This window comes from Lissotriton helveticus, chromosome 1_1 (assembly GCF_964261635.1).
Source record: "Lissotriton helveticus chromosome 1_1, aLisHel1.1, whole genome shotgun sequence".
In the NCBI taxonomy this organism is placed as follows: Eukaryota; Metazoa; Chordata; class Amphibia; order Caudata; family Salamandridae; genus Lissotriton; species Lissotriton helveticus.
This window is the reverse complement of record NC_136057.1, coordinates 640,470,649-640,490,412: the sequence shown is the minus strand read 5'-3', so window position 1 is coordinate 640,490,412 and position 19,764 is coordinate 640,470,649. Positions and strand designations below refer to the sequence as shown.

At 45.9% G+C, this 19,764-nt stretch overlaps 1 protein-coding gene across 1 annotated transcript in view; it reads right to left on the bottom strand.

The window, feature by feature from the left end:
* Positions 1-19,764, bottom strand: part of OPTN (optineurin) — a 592,249-nt gene that overhangs the window by 218,390 nt on the left and 354,095 nt on the right. The window contains exon 10 of the mRNA XM_078674172.1: positions 17,186-17,279. Within this exon, the coding sequence (XP_078530298.1) occupies positions 17,186-17,279 (94 nt within the window). The remainder of the gene's footprint in view (positions 1-17,185; positions 17,280-19,764) is intronic.

Sequence of the window (19,764 nt, the reverse complement as noted above, 5' to 3'; positions counted from 1 at the left end):
ACAAGACTGTAAGGGATGCTTGCTCGCAAGCACGTTCAGAACGGGCTGTGATCAGTAGATCATCGACATACTGGAGCAGGGCAGTGTCAGTTGGCATGTGAATGTTGTCTAGTTGTCTCTTAAGTGCTTGACTGTAAATACTAGGACTTTCTGTGAAACCTTGAGGAGCTCGTGTGAATTTATAGCTCCTTCCATTTAAACAAAATCCGAAAAGGAACTGGCTGTCTGGATGAATGGGAACACTAAAAAACGCGTTCTTGAGGTCGATTACAGTAAAGAACGTGGCTTCGGAATCAATGGCTGTTAATAGGGAAGAGATGTCTGGGACAACTGGGTACTGAGGAATAATACACTTATTAAGCTCTCGTAGGTCAATCACTAATCGATATACTGGGGGTGCATTTGGATCAGTACGTTTCATGACTGGAATGATCGGAGAATTACATACATTGGAGTCAGTTTCTACAACCACTCCTTGAGCAATAAGCTCGTCAATAATTTTGGATAAGGCTGCTACAGCCTCAGGTGGCAATCTGTACTGTCTGATTCGTGGTAACACTACACCTGGCTTGAGAGTCACACGATAGGGTGTGATTTGCATGTAACCTACATCAGTTGGACCTTGCGCCCATAAGTGCTGTGGAACATTAGACAGTCTTGAATCAAAATCTCGTAATACATAGTGACCCTTAAAGTCACGTAGGAACAATCGTATTCCCTCTGGGGAACAGCATATAACTGCACCTAACTCTTTCAGTGTTTTAATGCCTAATAGGTTTTCTGGACATGATTTAGTAAGTAACAGATCAGTAGTACGGGACAATGGACCTACTTCTAGAGTAACTGGCTTTGAGATCTCATTTACGATAGGCTTTCCTGAAAATCCAAGGGAAACATTTCTTGAGCCTGAGAGCGGAGCCCCTGGAACTTCGGCGTGACTAATTGTGGTCCTACTTGCCCCTGTATCAATCAAAAACTTTCTGTCTTTCCCTAATACTTGACTATGAACATAGGGACCTTCTTGATCTACAGGTATCTCGATGAGAGGCAAGCCTACCTCCCTCTCTAGGCTGTTTCATGAATACTGTTGGTACTCTGGATACTCAGACTGTGCATACTGGTACATCTGCTGTGTGACGTGCTGTGTTGCAGCGATAGGCTGCGGTGCTGTAACTGTCTGTGGTGCATTCTGTAACTGAGAAGTCTGTGAAACTTGTTCTTGTCTAGGCGGACGTGGTCTTTCTTTAGTCTTACCAGTAGCTATGTTGTGTTTCAGAACTGCACACTTGTTTATAAAATGACCTGGCTGTTTACAATAATTGCAATTCCCTTTAACGGGAGCTGCAGGATGACTGGCTTGATTCGGACCCCTCTTCTGACTGTCTTGAGGAACAGATTGTGCAACTAGTACTTTCATTTTCGTGTCTTTCATACGTTTTCTTTCATGTTCTTGCTCTTCTCTGATTCTATTCTGGTGGTATTGGAGCATCTGCAACATCTGGGACGGGGTATTAGCTTGCCAGGTACTTTCGACTTTCAGAACTCGATTTTTAATTGGTGAACTTGAATTCTCGACTAATTTAGTAACAAAAAGGTGAGGGTATGACTCACTACTTGTCTTGAGGCCACTGTTGATGCTAAAACATTTCTCAAATCTAGAATAAAAATCACTAATCTCTTCGTCTTGTTTCTGTTTACAGGCTGAGATTGCATCCCAGTCTTCCTTTTTAGTTGTTAATAATCTGGGTAAAACTTGAATCAATAATTCAGGTAATTCTTTACATTTATCTCCGAGACCGGTACCTGGTACTCGTATCTTATCTTCAGCTTCTAGGACTGCCCAATCGATCTTTTTCTCTCCCACCTCCCATTCTTTTTCCTTGAGCTTTTCATACACCCCTGCGGGCAGCAGAACCTTTAACATTTTAATTATATCTGGATACGTGTATTCTCCCATACGGAGCATGTCTTTTAATTCTCTATGGAACCCTGCTGGATCTTTATCATGACAGGGAATTAATTTCTTCATCTCTAGAAGTTCCATCTTTGTGATCGGAGTGTATACAAACACTCGCTGCATTTCGCCACCCGTTCCTCTAACTGGGTGGACTTCTCGTAACGGATTCTGTCTGTCTATGTAAAATGGTTTACTTTCTGGGGGTGAGACATGAACAAAATGCGGGTTCAGAAACGTTCTATATTTGTGGCGCTGTTCTAGAATGACACTAATTAAATCGGTACCTAGACCTCTCCATCTATACTGGAGTAACTCGTTCAGGATATCATGTAACGGACCTGGATCAGAATGTTGACCCTCATACAAAGTAATGAGGTGCTGAATCATATACATACCCACCAGTCGTTGCTCGGCTGGGGGCATTTTCAGAAACATTTGTGCCACTATTTCGTCTGGAAAAGTGGTAGAATCAGTAATCCATCGGACTGCTGATCGGGCTAGTCCTTGTTCATGCATAGTACTTAACTTACTGTAACCGATTCGTGATTTCAGAATGTGATCGGTAGCTTGAAATACTTGTTCTAGAGAACCTTGGTCTGGTACTGGATGATGGAACGTAGACTTGGGTTCTAGACGTAAATGGCGATCTGGAAATCTAGGTTGTCCTACATACGCTATTCTGGCGGAATTCTCGTCGTCTAACTCTTCAGTATCAGAGTTACTTTCTTTCTCGTTTACTTGTGCTGCTTTACGTTGTTCGTGTCACTTTATTATTTCTTTACGGATTTTCTTGTACATACTCTCCATAGCACCGATAGTCTTGTGCTTACCCTCGGCTATACTATTACTCCACTTCATCAGGGCTTTCATTTCGGCCTGATTTTTGGACGGGTAATCTTGTTCTCTTATTAGACAATTAATCAGAAACTTTAATATCATGAGCTGGGTCTCAGCTTTCCTTTGGGACATGACATCACTAATACTTTCTGGATCTTCCCCTGTACGGATGAAACGATATATTCTGTCTAGATCTTCCTTCATATCTGGTAGGGTGACTAGATACTCGGCCACATTTCTTACGCGTAATGAATATAAAACCATATCATCTTCGCCTGGGACTGGGTCATAGCAGCATTCGGCAAGGGATTTTCTTATTTCTGCAACAGACAGTCTGGGCGTACGTTGTGACGCTTGCATATGTAATTCGGCTGCCGTTAAACGCTTATGTGGCGGCGGGGTTCGAGGAGGACCTCCTCCTGCGGCCCCTAGACTAGAATCATCAACTGATGCTTTTCGTCCTGGCAGGGTGGGAAATTGGAATGCGGGCTGGACTTGTATGGCGGGCTGGACCGGGGGGACCGTAGCAGGTGCTGCAAAGGGTGCCCCGGTGTCTGGAGGAACGGGAAGTGCCTGATTTACAGGGACTGGTGGAGCGGGAACAGGATTTGCATATTCTGGGACTGTGTCGTCCAAATAGGACGAGATGAAAATATCAGCTGCGGTTGGTTTGTGACGTAACTTGATCGGAACTAGTGGTGGCGGAAAATTACTGGATGCCTCTGGGGTCGCTTTTGGCAAGCCCTCGGCAAGGAGAGGATACATACCCCTAATAAGGGCATGCCTCTGTCTGTCTGACTGTTCGGCTTTGACTTGTTCACCTATCTCGATTAGTTCTTTTTCTTGTGCTCGTTCCGAGGATTCTCTACTTAATTCTGACTTTCTGATTTCTTTTTCGGTTCTTTTATGAGCTTCTTTACGCCATAGCTCGATGGCATCTTTCTGTGATTGTCTGGCTTTCTTTTTCCATAATGCTTCTTCTACTCGCATGATGCACTCGGCATCCCATGTACCCGATACGGGCCATCTATACTTTTCTTCTAACTGTTTTGTATACTCTACCCATAAATCTAGATATAGTATGGCACTTATGCCATGCTTCTGATACATAAAGTGACCTGGACTGTCCCTAGGCGGGACAGGAACTGCTTCCTCTAACAAACCCTTTCTAGTTTTTAACTGACGTAACTTTGAAAACAGCGGCATGACTGAACTATAATCTGGACACAATACAATACACAATGAACACGATACTTATTCCCCATTCATACCACGACATTAAAATACATGAAAAACATTTAGAAATAACAGTTCGAACAGAATACTACCTGGAATACGGAACACAGAATATATGACTTTATATGAATTTTCTCGAGAACAGAACTGACTGGAACAGAAACTAGATGCACTGCTGAAACAGTACGAAACTTACCGGTCTCATAAAGAGACACGTCAGGACCCGCATCCACCGAAGTGGACACTTCGTTTGTGTGTCTGGGTACCACCAACCCACGGACCAGAGTCAATTAGATTGACCCTGTCTAGATACTACCCCAGTAATGGTACTCACCGGGCAGCAAGAACGGAAGGCCTCGGACTGGACTGGACTGCTTCGACGACGGACAACGAACTTCGGACTTAAGTTACGGGTGGACCTCCGGATACCTCGGACCTTGGACTCTTGGCTTGGGCTCTGGTCGGGACTCGCCGCATTCCTCCACCGCCTCGTCTGGATGCTGGACCGCCTCCTCCGTCTCCTCCGTGGGCCTGAGGGATACTTGAAGCAGAAATATCTGCACGTGCACGGTATGGTTCCGTCACGGCTGCAGAGGGTCAGGGGGCCGGCGTGGCTTCACCGGCGCGTGGGGAAAGGGCAGGTCCCTATTCGGGCGCCATTATGTGGTAAATAAATAAATAATACCCTATTTTTGAATGTATAAATGAATAACAGATAGCTCAATAAATAAGAGTCAAGATTCGAGGTAGTAGGAGTTTCGCAGGTTTATTACAGCATAAAGGACAGGAACAGGACAACCTGCATAGGAATAGGATGGTAGGGCCCAGCAGCGCTGCTGGTGTCAGGATCGGGACAAGGGAAAAGGAGCCCTTTCTTTTAACAGTGCATGAGCATATATACATAACGCAAACACATAGCATTACATTGCAATAGGCGTAGCAGTGGGTGGAGCAATAGGCGTGACGCGTAGTAGTCGCGAAAGATAAGGGTGAAAGTGGGTGTAACAGGGCGTATACATAGACATGTGATGCAAACGTAACAGAATATGTCATGAATGGGGCGGAAACCATGGAGGGGGCTACCTAAGGAGCCGGGACCTCTAACCTGGTGGTGCGCGCAAACTGGCAATGACGTATCACTAGGAGAAGCTGGGGGCTATGAACTCTGTGCTAGGAGCAGAGACTGAAGTCTGGAGAGTCAGGGCGACATGCACCTAAGCAGTATCTAGTATCTGATGTTTAGAGAACATGTTGATATAAACTAGAAGTCAGGAGGGGAAAGGCTAACAGACTCTAAGACTGGAGCATGCATTATTCTACATGTAGTGCGTGATGAAGAATACGAAATGACCATTAAATACAGTATTTCTCTTACATGGAGCCGGAAAGGCTAGACAATGACGGAAACTATTGATGCAGTTCAGTAGCTTAGGAATGCAGAGAAGGAGGACTGAACTGATAACTGAAACTATAACATACTCTTGGCAGACTCAGAGGCAGAGCCAGGCTGAACCGGGCACTGCGAGGCAGGAAGTAAGTGAAGGGTCGAGGATACAGGTGGGGGCTGTATCGCTCCTCAGCGAGGGCTCAGGAGACAGGAGCTGAATCTGGTGTCCAGGCCCTTTTGAGGCCTAGAAACGGGGACTTTACAATGAAATAACGTGCACACTGAGAGACGTGGCAACGTAACTTTACATAGGCCTGATATTCGTAGTATTCACGAGGACTGGAAACTGACATACTAGAGGTGGACACAACTATAATTGCGTCTTGAATCGAACATAGGGAATACATATGCATATTAATCATGCACACATAACATATGATGGATGACACGTAGGGACACAGAACATGGCAGAATTTACTTTTCCACACTTGGGTTGATGACACGTGCCCTAGCAGTGTCCTTGAAAATGTCAGGTGCGTGCTTTAGGACGCCCTTTAACATGGGGAGCGTTTTGACACTTTTTTCTGATGTAGCCAGTGTATCGAATAGAAAATCTTCTTCTATAGCGTCTGAGTGCATGTCTACATTATGGTAGCTTGCTGCTCTATCTATTAAAGAGTTAAACGCCACTGTGTCTTCTGTGGGCGATGGTTTAACTGGGTATACCGTAGGGTCTGTAATGGGTAGAGTCCCCTCATTGTCTGGCTCACCCCCCCACCCCATGGTTGTAAATTGGGGTCTATATATGGATTTTGTGGATATCCAAAACCCACGTCTGCATCCTGATCTTCATCTGGGTTATGGTCCGAGTGTGCAGGTGAGTATGGGGCATATGGAGTAGTAGGCATAGCTGGAGAGATAGGCTGGAAAAGAATAGGAGAGGTAGCACAGTCCCTTTTCTTTTTGAGAGGAATTCTAGAAAAGTCTTCAGCAGGAGTTGGTCTTTTCTTTTTGGTATAAACAGTCACTTTCCCAGTATTTGGGTCAATATATAGTTTGGACTGATCTTCTGTGGAGGGGTCTGGATGGATGAGCTCCTCTTCCACAGTGTTGTGCCTTGGCGCCGATGTCTTTGGCTTGACCTTCTTAGGTTCGATGCCTTAGGCTGGTTAGACCGGTTTTGGTGCTTGTATCGGTTTTTGAGGGTTTCCGACAGGTTTTGTCGGTCCAATGTCTTTTCCGGGTTTCACCACTTGTTTCGGACCGATGGTTTTTGTCCGTTCGGTAACCTCTTTCGGCTTTAGAGATGTCCTCGGAGCCTGCGGCTTTGGCTCGACGCCCTTCTTCGGATCGATGGGCTTCGGCTCGACGGGTTTGGTCTGGGGAACCTTCGGTTTCGGTTCGACGACCGCCTTGGGCGTAGCCCTTTTGTCTTCGGTGCCAGGCTTTTTCCCTTTTTCGACGATCGAAGTCGATTTGGTCGATTCAACGGTCTTTGGCTTCGAAGTTTTTTCTGGTATGGTGGCCTTCGGCTCGGCGCCCTTTGGTTTTGTGACCTTTGGTTCGACGACGTTCGGTCCGAAGACGGTCGTGTCGATGACTTTCGGTTTCGATGGAACCGGCCTTGGAGTACGTGTCTCAGAAGGCTCTTTTTGTATGTTCTTAGCCAGGCGGTATGGCGGAGCTATAGAACCAGTTTTTTTATCTTGGCTAAGGCCTAATGGCGATGCCTCGACCTGAGCCTCTGATATAGGTGTAGTGTCTATATGGGGCGGTGTACTCACGGTTCGCCCCCCGTTGTCATCGGAGTCGTCTTCGACAGCTACGATGTCTTGATCATAGTCTTCGATATTGACGATTTCTTCTTCGTCGTCGATATAATATTCAGAGTCGTTCTCGGAGTATTGTTCGTCTTGATCCGAGTCTTCGGCGTGGACTAGTTCTTCCTCATCGTCGAAGATATTCTCGGGCTCCGGGGGCCGACCTCTGCATTTCTTGCCTCGCCGCCCGCCGATTCCGTATTGTCTTTTTGGATCGGAACTGGGCACAGGCTAGACAATTATCTTCATTGTGATCTGGAGATAAACATTTGTTGCACACTGGATGCTTATCTGTGTGCGGGAACTTTGAGTTGCACTGCGGGCAGTATTTGAAAGGACTTCGTTCCATCGACTGTCAGTCTACGTGGCGTCGAGAAGGCCTAACGGCCCGATTCGACGACCGGAGTGCAACAAAGTTTATGAAAGTCTTTCGGTACCGAACGCAAACAATACCGACGAAAGCGAAGGCCTTTTCTAAAAGTTTTCTTTGATTCCGAACTTGGAGTGCTGGAAGGTACATCCGAACCCAATGGCAGAAAAAAACAATCTGAGGGTGGAGAGGATGCCCATGCGCACTGTAGTCCGAGGGAGGAGCCACCTATCTCGTGATACTTCGAAGACTCTTCCAGGACAACAATGTGCAATCATCTGGACCCAACACTAGGCGGCGATCTATGCACAGATATGAATTCAGCAGCCCACATGCCTCGAACAGAGGATTTACTGTTTTCATGTACACTTTTATGACCCACATTTCTAAATCAGATCGAATAAAGTTGAATGAATTCTATGGCAGGACGGAGGCGAGGATTATGCATATCTTTCCTCACTTTATTTGCACAGCAGTTCAAAGAAAACGTAAGACTACACAACCCATGAACCATTAGGGGGGTAGTCTCCAAGGCAACTATAGTCCAATCATATCACAGTCCATCGTATATAATATCGTAAAGGCCCTTCCGCTTCCTCTTTCTTCACTGCTCGTCCTTAAGTGCATTCCTTACATTCTTGGCTTAATCTGATGTTGTTGCTGTTTGTATAGCGGTTTCTTGTGCACGTTATTAGCATTATTGCCTTGGTAATGTTTCAAATTCCCTGTGCAGCAGGCTCTTGCCCGAGCGGGTTCTCCCCTTCGCAGTTTCTCTCACTGTGCGCTCTGCGCGCGGTGAGATCCTGTCAGGTGCGTCTGGTCTGAGCGAGGCAGCTCCGTCGAGCGCTCCCGCTGGTCTTTACACGTGTTTGGGAATCCGGTCACTTTTTTAGTGTCTGCTTGATTCCCGACCAACCCTCGCCTCATTTTGACACCGGTACGCGGTGAATTCCCCACACGGCCACGTGATAATTGGTATCGCACCTCAGTCTATTCTTATAACAGCTTCGGGGAAAGCCCAGCTGTTGGAGCACCAGCGAGGGGGCGCCTTAAGGATTTTAAGGTCATTTGTTCTGTGCTCACACCCTCTGCTATCATGTCTTCTCCAGAAGACCATTTTTACTCCTCCTACCAGGAAGTGGAGGAGGAATGGCCCCCCAACTTCTCCCTCCAGCAGTGGGCCAAGCCCTCTCTCTGGCTATTTCTAGGGTGCTGGCTCCTCTCAGGGATCAGGTTGATAAGCTGGCAAAAAGCATCCCTGGGGTGTTCAGTGACCCAGATCTGGTGGTGGCGGGTCCCAGTAACTCCCAGATGGGGAATGAAAGGGCCATTAAACATAATGCGGGGCACTTGGAAGGATTTGATAAACTTACGGAGACCTTCCTCAAGAGTGCGCGAACGCTAAACCATGCACCTTGCCGGGAGGAGGAGGAGCCCGGAGAAAATTGCGACGCTGTCACCACTATTGTAGACCCCAACGGCGGGTTTCCCTTAGAGAGAGAGGGCGTATCGGAGGATGATTTCTCCTCCGAGATGAGGATAAGGACTCGGGGCGTCCCTGGCGTCCAGAGTCCCACTCCTCTCAGTCCCCGGTTGGAGACGGGGTCCACTTGGACATGTTCGAGCCTGCCCACATTTACCAACCTTGGTCGGCGGAGTGGTACCCTGACGCCAAAGTGGCGGAGTATGTGGTGGGGAAAATCCATAAACCCCTTGAAAGGGAGGTCAGGAATAGGATGAGGGGAGAATACCCCAGGCCCTCACTGAAGGGGAAGGTGGCACACGCGCCTGAAATTGATGAGAAACTATTTACCTTTTTCTCCAAGTATATCAGGGATCCCAAGAAAGGAATTGATAGGTCTTGGGCGTGGTAGGGCTTTTGACCCAAATTATTCAATAGGCGGAGCGTGCAAATGAGTCAGGACCCCCTTTGTCCACGGATATTGTGGCTGGTTGGGCACACTACCCTAAACCCTAAAACACTACCCCCTCCACTACCCAAACACCACTGCACTACCCTAAACCCTAAAACACTACCACCAGCACGACTCCCTACACAATACAAACACCACTGCACTACCCTAAACCCTAAAACACTAGCCCCAGCATGTTTCCCTTCACTACACAAACACCACTGCACTGACTTAAACCTTAAAACACTACCCCCAGCACGACCCCCTACACGACGCAAACACCACTGCAACCCTAATACCTAAATCTACCCCCAGCATAACCCCCTACACTACACAAACACCACTGCACAACCCTAAACCCTAAAACACTACCCCCAGCACGACCCCCTTCACTACCTAAACACAACTGCACTACCCTAAACCCTAAACCACTACCCTGAGCCCGACCCTCTTCACTACCCAAACACAACTGCACCACCCTAAACCCCAAAACACTACCCCCAGCATGACCCCCTACACTACCCAAACACCACTGCACGACCCTAAACCCTAAAACGCGACCCCCCACACTACACAAACACCACTGCACTATCCTAAACCCTAAAACACTAGAACCCAGCACAACCACCTACAGTACACAAACACCACTGCACTACCCTAAACACTAAAACACTACCCCCTACACTACACAAACGCCACTGCACTACCCTAAACCCTAAAACACTACCCCCAGCATGACCCCCTTCACTACACAAACACCACTGCACGACCCTAATCCCTAAAACGCGCCCCCCCACACTACACAAACACTACTGCACTACCCTAAACCCTAAAACACTAGAACCCAGCACAACCACCTACAGTACACAAACACCACTGCACTACCTTAAACACTACCCCCTACACAAACGCCACTGCACTACCCTAAACCCTAAAACACTACCCCCAGCATGACCCCCTTAACTACACAAACACCACTGCACCACCGTAAACCCAAAACACTACCCCAGCACTACCCCCTACACTACCCAAACACCACTGCACTGCCCTAAATCCTAAAACACTATCCACAGCATGACCCCTTCACTACACAAACACCACTGCAGTACCCTAAACCCTAAAACACTACCCCCAGCACAACCCCCTACACTACCCAAACACCACTGCACTACCCTAAACCCTAAAACAGTAACCCTAGCATGACTCCCTACACTACACAAACACCACTAGACTACCCTAAACCCTAAAACACTACCCCCAGCATGACTCCCTACACTACCCAAACACCACTGCACTACTCTATACCCTAATACACGACCCCCCACACTACACAAACACAACTGCACTACCCTAAACCCTCAAACACTACCCACAGCATGTCCCCCTGCACTACCCAAACACCACTGCACTACTCTAAACCCTAAAACACTGCCCCCAACATGACCCCCTCACAACATAAACACCACTGCACTACCCTAAACCCTAAATCACCCCCCCGGCATGACCCCTACACTACCCAAACACCACTGCCATACCCTAAACCCTAAAACACTACCCCCAGCACTACCCCCTACACTACCCAAACACCACTGCACTACCAAAAACCCTAAAACACTACCCTCAACACAACCCCCTACACTACACAAACACCACTGCACTACCCTAAACCCTAAAACACTACCCCCAGCACGACTCCCTACACTACCTAAACACCACTGCACTATCCTAAACCCTAAATCTAGCCCCAGCATGACCCCCTACACTACCCAAACACCACTGCACTACCCTAAACCATAAAACACTACCCCAGCACGACCACCTACACTACACATACACCACTGCACTACTCGAAACCCTACAACACTACCCCCAGCACGACCCCTACACTACTGCACTACCCTAAACCCTAAAGCAATACCACCAGTATGACCCCCAACAGTACCCAAACACCACTGCACTACCCTAAACCCTAGAAAAGAAACCCCCACCCCATGCCCAATACCCCTTACCTCTGACTCCTCATGGTTTCTCTCTCCTCAGGGTTCCTGCTTTATGTCTTCTCTGAGGGGCGGTGCACATCGTTGTGAGGAAATGGAACAGCCTCTGTTTCCTTACAACGACGTGGATCGTCTACATGTTTTTTAGAACGCATGGTCATTTACCATACATACCTTTACAACAAAATTTGTTGTAACGGCATGCGTGGTAAATGACCATGTGTTCTAAAAATGCGTAGTGATGACTTTGCAATGTACAACGCATGAGTGGTAAAGCATACGTTGTAATGGTATCGCAAAGTAACAAAGTCGCTGTAATGGCTGTTTACCGATCAAAGCTGGCCCATGTTCTTCAGTGAGAAGTTTATTTGATTAATTAGGAGGAAGGAATGTGGTTTTCTTACCGAAAAGTGCATTCCCTGCTGTTGTATTGTGAAAGTGTCCGCGTGGCCTGGTTTCACTTCCGGTGAGAGAGTGTAAGAGTCTGTTTGGATCTAAAGGAGTTCTGTTGTTGGACGGGGCCGGCGCGACACGTCATCAGAAAACATAGCTAATAGAAAGTGTCCTCCCTGAAGTGTGGAGCAGTGCCTTGAGAGGTCAACGAGTGTGGTCCCACTGCAGTATGACCGTACCCCGTGACCCATGTGCTGCCTCCAGAGTACGGGATGCAGAAGCGGCATCGCAGGTCCTCTTGAAGATCGTTGTAGCACTAATTCTACATTTTGGTACTAGGGCATTTTAACTTTGTTGTTCCTGCCAGATACAAAGAGGCCATAGGATTAGGAAACGTGAGAATCCCGCTGCAAGTGGTAGTCTGAGTCAAAATTCACCCGCCGACACCCGAGGGAAGAATGAACACAACTACAGGAAAGCTGGTTTTTCCTTCATTATGCATCGGCCTATATGGTAGCTCCAGCGCCCTCGCTGGCTTGCTTCTACCACCTCCCCCCACCTTCTTATTTTACTTGTATCCTCATAGCCTATGTTTCTATTCTAAACGGTTTTCCCCGATTTTTGAGACCTGAGCAACATGGCTGATGTCCGATGGAGTTGGTTTCCCCCTCGACCGTCACCTACCCAGCCGGACATTGGACACAGTTCTTCCTCGTCTCCCTGCTATGGCTCTTTCCTCCCCTCCTTTCATATAAATTCTCTCAACCTCGTTGTTTGTTTTACTTTACCTTACTACGCTATTTTAAGTGTTGCAATTTATAACGCAATGTTTCCTCTGTTCTAGCACTCTGATACCTACGGGTAAAGCCAGTGCTTTATAATCCTTTTGATGTACCTTCTAATGCAACGTTTCCCCTGTTTGTGCGCTCTGATACCTCCGGGTCTAGATAGCGCTATATAACATTCACAAATTAAATAAACTAAAACAGTTTTTTCCTGAACGCTGAGACCTGAGCAACATGGCTGATGACCGGTGGAGCTGCTTGAAAGCTAATGAGGAGATGGGCCCTGGTTTCCCCCTTGACCATCACCTTCCCAGCTGGACATTGGACATTGTTCTTCCTCATGTCCCCGCTATTACTCCTTCCTCCCCTCCCTCCTACAAATTATTGAAACATTGTTTATGCGTACTGTACCTTACTATGCTCTTTTAACTGATGTAACTTGTAATGCAATGATTCAAAATGTAAAGCGCTCTGAATCCCTCTTGGGTCAAGTTTGTGATATAAACCTTTATAAATAAATAAATAAACAGGCACTAAGCAGTTTGGGGTAGGGTTGAAAGGTACTGGCTGTACAGAAGCCGTTATATTTACCCAGGATCCACTACATGATAGAGGGGACAGCAAACTGAGACGACAGAACACTATGTACATTACGAGCAAAAGAAGTACACAACTCTTCGAATTAACCTCAAAAGAGGGCTCGAGGAATAGCCACTGACGTTACAAAAACCCATGTACAATTTGCCTACTCTGTACTCAACAATGGGCAATTCGTTATCGATCACAATCAGACACTGTTGCTTCACGATTCACAGTGTGCACTTCACTTAATACTTCCTGCCTATTTAAATGGGAGACAGGATTGTCAACATCCCAAAACTTAGGGGCATATTTACAAGGACGGCGTTAAAATTATCGCCGCTTTAGCTGCAGCAAACTACAGTTAGAAGGGCGATAATGGACTTCAAAATCCTTTGTTGTCTTACCGGAAGATTTTTTCAACACTGCTGTTTGCTATGGCAGGGTGAGAGCTGAGGCTCCCACCTTGCCAAAGCAAACTTGGTTTGCATTTTGAAACAGAGAGCACGAAAACCTACTCTCTCTTTTAAAATGCAAAGCAGAATGCTTTTCCCCACGGGGAGCTGCATATTAGCAGGTCTCCGTGTGGAAATGTAATGGCGGCTTCCGAAGGACGCAGGGAGCGGACTGGCACCATAGGGACATTGGGCCTCCACCGACAGTCCCCAGCGTTGAATATACACCCATGGGATGGGATCCCGAGGATGAAAACAAATTAGTAGTAGGTGATATTTTTATTTACGGTAAAATTAGGAGTCTGTAATGGGCATATTTACAAGGACAGCGTTAAAATGTTCTGGTGTAAACCTGCGCTTCTATTGGAATTCTCACGAATTCTCAAAAGCCTATTATTAAGCCCATTATGGCCGTTTTAAAGGCACTTTCCTAGCGCTAAAGCGACGATACTTTTAATGCTGTCCTTGTTAATATGCCCCCAATATCGCGAGAAATACAGCGATAATTCATGTTCGCAAGTGAAAAGCTTGTTAATATAAAACTGTGGACTTAACATATCAATCCACCTCGCATATTAAACATGCTTAAGTCTACTTCAGAACAGATGTTAGGATTCGACATAAACCGCAATTACCAAGAGTTTTGCTATCGGTCCTCAAATCCAGGGACACCTTGTAAATACAACGCTGTTGTCTTACCTCCCTCTTCCATGTTATATTGTCATAGGAACACCTACCTTGCCACTGGGAACGCCTACATTGCAACTCATTGGAGATACGAGGCGAGCCGTTAGCAAACCGGCTGCTAACATGCTTTAATGCATCTTAGTGTCGCCTAGTAAATAGGGCAACATAATTTTCACTGCATTTTTGGCTTTTTTTTAAAAATTGCGGCAAAATGGCACTTGTTAAAATGCCCTCAAGTTTGCTACACCAGAGCGGGAACCTAGACTCCCGCCCTGCCATAGCAAACGGCAGTGTCCCGGGGGTAGGCACCCCAAGACGCAGCAGGAGCCACTCCTGGGGGGTGATGTTCCCCAAGGCTTTCGACTGCTCCAGAATGGGGACCACGCGCCCCCCCCCCCCCCTCCCAAAATATAAAAACACCCGGAGGGTGGTAATCCCCGGGGCTTAGACGGACCTTTGAGCTCCTTCACCCATTTATTTTGCAGCACCAAGGAATGGCGGTCCCAGGGCTACAGTGAAAGTGTGTATCAGTGTCCATGTGGCTGCCTTACAAATGTCTTCAAGAGGAATATTCCCTAGGAAAGCCATGGATGCCCCCATTTTTCTTGTAGAGTGTGCTCTTGGGGGACGGTTAAAGTGCGTTTTGCCTTTTGATAACATATTTGAATGCCTTTAACTATCCATCTGGCTATTCCTGACTTTGATATAGGATTTCCCTTGTGTTGTGGTGCAAAAGCAACAAATAGTTGCTTTGTCTTTCTAAATAATTTAATTCTATCCACATAATAAAGTAGAGCTCTTTTTACATCTAATGTGTGTAGGGCTCTCTCAGCTACTGACTGTGGATTTTGAAAGAATACTGGCAGTTCTATTGATTGATTAATATGGAAATTGGATACGACCTTTGGCATGAACTTAGGGTTGGTTCTAAGAACCACCCTGTTGGTATGTACTTGCATGAAAGGTTCTTGGATTGTTAGTGCTTGTAATTCGCTTACTCTTCTGAGTGAGGTAATGGCAACCAAGAATGCTACCTTCCACGTTAAGAATTGTAGTTCTATTACTGGGCAGCACAACTAAAAGTTATTAATCAATGGGTACATCTTCCACAGACAGAACCAGCACTAAAGGCGGACAGACACCAGCTAGGTGTGGTTGAAATGCTGGCTCCCCTTTACGATAAGAAATTATCTATGCAGAAATTGGGACCGCTGCGTCACACACTAGGGATATGGCACACAGCTCAAGTACGACTGAGATGGCAGGGGGTACTCACGCAACTCACTCCGCTCTGGGACACGAAACGGCTAGGAAAACTTAGATACAGCAAAGGCTTCGATCGTTGGGATGATATTGGGATCTCTACGATTGGAGACTTATGGCAAAAAGGAGGAGTATTACCCTTCGATCAATTAGGGCAACAATACGACCTAGCCCCATCTGCAATATTTAGATATAACCAAATCAGACATGCCCTAATGACAACGCTTCCAGCTGACACAGAACTCCCTGAATCATCGCACAGAAATGGGGCAGTGCTGAAAAACCCACTTTATCAGCATGGTGCAGAGACATGGATGACGCCATGATAGCAGAAAGGGCGGTGCTAAGCAACCGGGGATGCCCTAAAAAATGATCCAATATATGGGGGGCAGGGAACAAGTATAGAGGGGACATTTGTGAGCCACCACCAGACCAGGATGACAGCAGTGAAGATTCTGAGGAAGAGTAAGGACTCAAAACTCACTCATCGAAGTCTCCTACAGAAGGCGATACAAATGTATATATGTGGCATGATTGAATGTATATATGATATTATGATAAAAAATTGACTATGTGTATGTTGTTAAAATATATGTACTGCATTAACTTTGGAACTCGAATAAAATATTTCACAAAAAAAATAATAATGGAGGCAATGACCATGCGTATTACCAGCAACAGGAGGAGTCACAATACCTCATAACTCAAAAGACCTTATTAGTAGAAAAACAACTTGCAATTATTCTGCAAGGATTATGCACAGCATGTGCATCTACAGCTACACGTGCCTCGAACAAAATGTTCTCTCATCCGATGGGATAACAAAAAATAATCTCAAAATCTGTATGAATGTGCCCTAGGCAGATGTTGATTTGCGAATGAACAGCAACATATACAATTGGCTAAACCCTTGGTAGTCCCAGACAAAGTGTTCATCCTGCCTGTCCTGGCTGTCAAGGCAGTAGTGCTTTGTGAGCGTATGCATCTATGTCCTTCTTGCAGTCGGCCACCCCATGCACCAATCAATGCAGTCTTGACTCTGTTCTTCTAAGAGCTATTTCTTGGCCAGTGCATAGCACTTACTAATGTAAAAGATTATCCACCTCACCAGGGTCCACTTCTGCACACACTTCCCTTTCTTTGCTCCAGAAAACCCCACTTGGGCCTTGGTACAATCAATGTAAAAATTCAAAGCCCTCTTAGGGTCTGACAGATGAAGCTTCTCCTCTTTTAAGAGGTGAATGGGAGCAAAGAATTCTGGTACAGTGACAGATGTGAAAGAGAGTTACAAACTTAAGCAAAAGGACACCTGAGTGGCCAGCAGCAATTTGTCTGGGAAGACAATGGTGAATGGCGACAAGCTTTCAGAGACGAGAGAGGCAGGAAGGAAAGTAAACTGAACTACAGGCTTGTTTTACAGTAGGCAGTGATAAGGAGCCCCCATTATAGTGCTCATCGAACAACAAATAGGCACACTTTTCAGATGTATCTTGTTAGCCTATTTACCTCTCGCATTTTGAGATCTTCAATAGCTTTCAATGCATTTTCAAGGTCTGCATGTTTCTGGCTGTATGCGGTTTGTAATGTTGCAAATTGTGATCTGAAACATAAAATGTGTTTGTAAATTTGTATCCCACAAAACACAACTACAATTCAAATACTATACAGTTTGCAAATGTACGACTAAAACAAGTTGCCTTTTTATCAGTCAATTTTAACTGCTGTTTTAAAAAAGAATCTGTTTTTGTAACAGTCCACTTTTATCTCACGTTCCTGCTGGAAATCCCCACGTTCAAGACCAAACTTGCCCACAAACAATCCTTCGCTAGGGCTGGCACCTCAACATGAAACACTCTACCTCCTCAACCTTAATAAGATAACTTCTCTCTCCACCTTCAGGAAGCATCTCAGTACCCACCTTTTCAAACAACTTCTGAATAGCCCTTTTCTTTAAAATCTTTCCTACTTTAGTCCCTAAACCAACTCTATTTTGAGTACCATTTAGGGTGATTCTATGTCTCTACTAGTATACCCTACCTAACCATATTAATATCAGAGTGAACTCCCCTTGCCCTTTCATCCTTGATTCAATCGTACACGAACAGTTGTAATGCTCTCAACTTTAGAGATGTAAAACAGCTAAACTCTAGACGGACATATGTGCTATTTATAGGTTCCAATTTTTAAAAACCTTTTTTCAAAGTGTGTGTGTGTGTGTGTGTGTGTTTGTGAGTCAGTTTCTCATTTAACAAAAGCGGCCATAGCTTGTGTAACCACTGTGTGGTATTTTAGGGCTCCCTCTTTTTTCAGTGCCCAGCAGTTAACATGTTTGTTGATCATAACATCTGTCCCTCCAGAAGCCTGTCTGACTCACAAATGAATTTCAGTTCCTGATGGGGAAGTCCCAGCCGAACCACCACTGGATAAGCCAGTATGGAGAAACCTATGACTCCCTTGTAGTGGCTCAAAATTTTCTCTGAGAATATCGTGAAGACTAGACAGTCTTACCAAACATGTACGAACAAACATATGTCTTCTACACAACTTCAACATCGAGTGGATGTTGTCAGGTATATCTGGTGAATACTTATTTATCTGTGGTAACACTTTCTGGTGGATACTCCAAGTGCAGAGGCCTCACCTTGAGAATATTCTCAAGACCCCGACTGAATGTGGAAGATTTTTCAGCATAGCTCCTGAGCACTGGTTAAGCACATTGCTCACCTCTGCGTCTACCTCGTTCTGTCGCAGTTGAAGCTGCAAATAAGCGCCATCCAAGCGCACAGGCATGAGATTCTTTCTTTACACTGTAAGTACCCTCGTATGCAGAGTTCACAAAACATTTATCTGAATGAGTGTCTATATCTCTAATCTGGAACCTTCTTCGCTAGAAAAGAGGTCATTCCACAGACCGAGGAGGTGGGAGGGTGGTGCATAATCGGTTAGGTAGAGTATCCACAAGAGAGAGAGTTATTGAAAGTACATAATTTGTTCTTCTGAGGATACTTCTACCCATAGACTGCTCACCTTTTAGATTAGAGGGTCTGTGGGATGATTCAGGCCAAAAAGTTCTGCAAGACCGAATGCGTAAAAGGCCTGGCTGTCCAAAGCAATAGTGTTCCGAGAATGTGTACACTCATGCCAAGGTTGCGGCCTGACAAATATCCAGGACAGGCACTCTGTGCACCAATGCAGAGGTAGCAGACTTGGCTCTTGTGGAATGAGCCCTTCAGTCCTTCTGGAGGCTGTTTCTTGGCCAGCATGTAGCACATCTTAATGCAGAGGACTTTCCAACTGGACAAAGTCCTTTTCTGCACCGGCATGCCTTTCTTTGCCCAAAGGAACCCCCCAAAGAGCTGATCGTCTAACCAATGGTCTTTGGTACGATCAATGTAAAATCTCCTGCTCGTTCGGGCCCAAATTATGTAGTCTCATCATCTTTTGAGGGTTGAGGTGAAGCAAAGAATATCAGAAGCATGATGGACTGTCAGACATGATAGGGGGGTCACAACCTTTGGCAGAAAGGCTGCTCTAGTCCTCAACACCTGTTTGTCATGAAGGAAGTTGGTGGTGGGAGGATAATCTGAAAAAACCTTAAGCTGACTTATGCAATGAGCTTAAGTTATCATGCCAAGCAAGAAGTCAGGAGGTGTAGAGGGCAGCTGTGCATCGGCTCAAAAGAATTGTACATAAGAAAAGTAAGGACCAGATTAAGATCACACTGTAGCATCACCAAGGGAGGAAACCTATGAAGTAAATCTTGAAGGCATCACCTCACAACAGATAACTTGAACAAGGATGTCTGGTCTGGTAAGCACAAGAAGGCAGAAAGGGATGAAAAATAACTTTAACAGTGCTCACTGCAAGTCTTTGTCAGGCCAAAGACAAAAATGATAAGATCCAATAGTTTGGCCTGCAACAGGTGCATATTGGAAATGCCACATCAAGCCACAAATTTGTCCAAGCGTCCAGTGTAAATAGCCTTTGTTGAAGGATACCCGGCTGCAAGGACAACACCCATGACTTCGGGAGGAGAGATCGAATTTGGTCAACTGCTGCAGTTTAATCTCCACAATTAGTTGTAC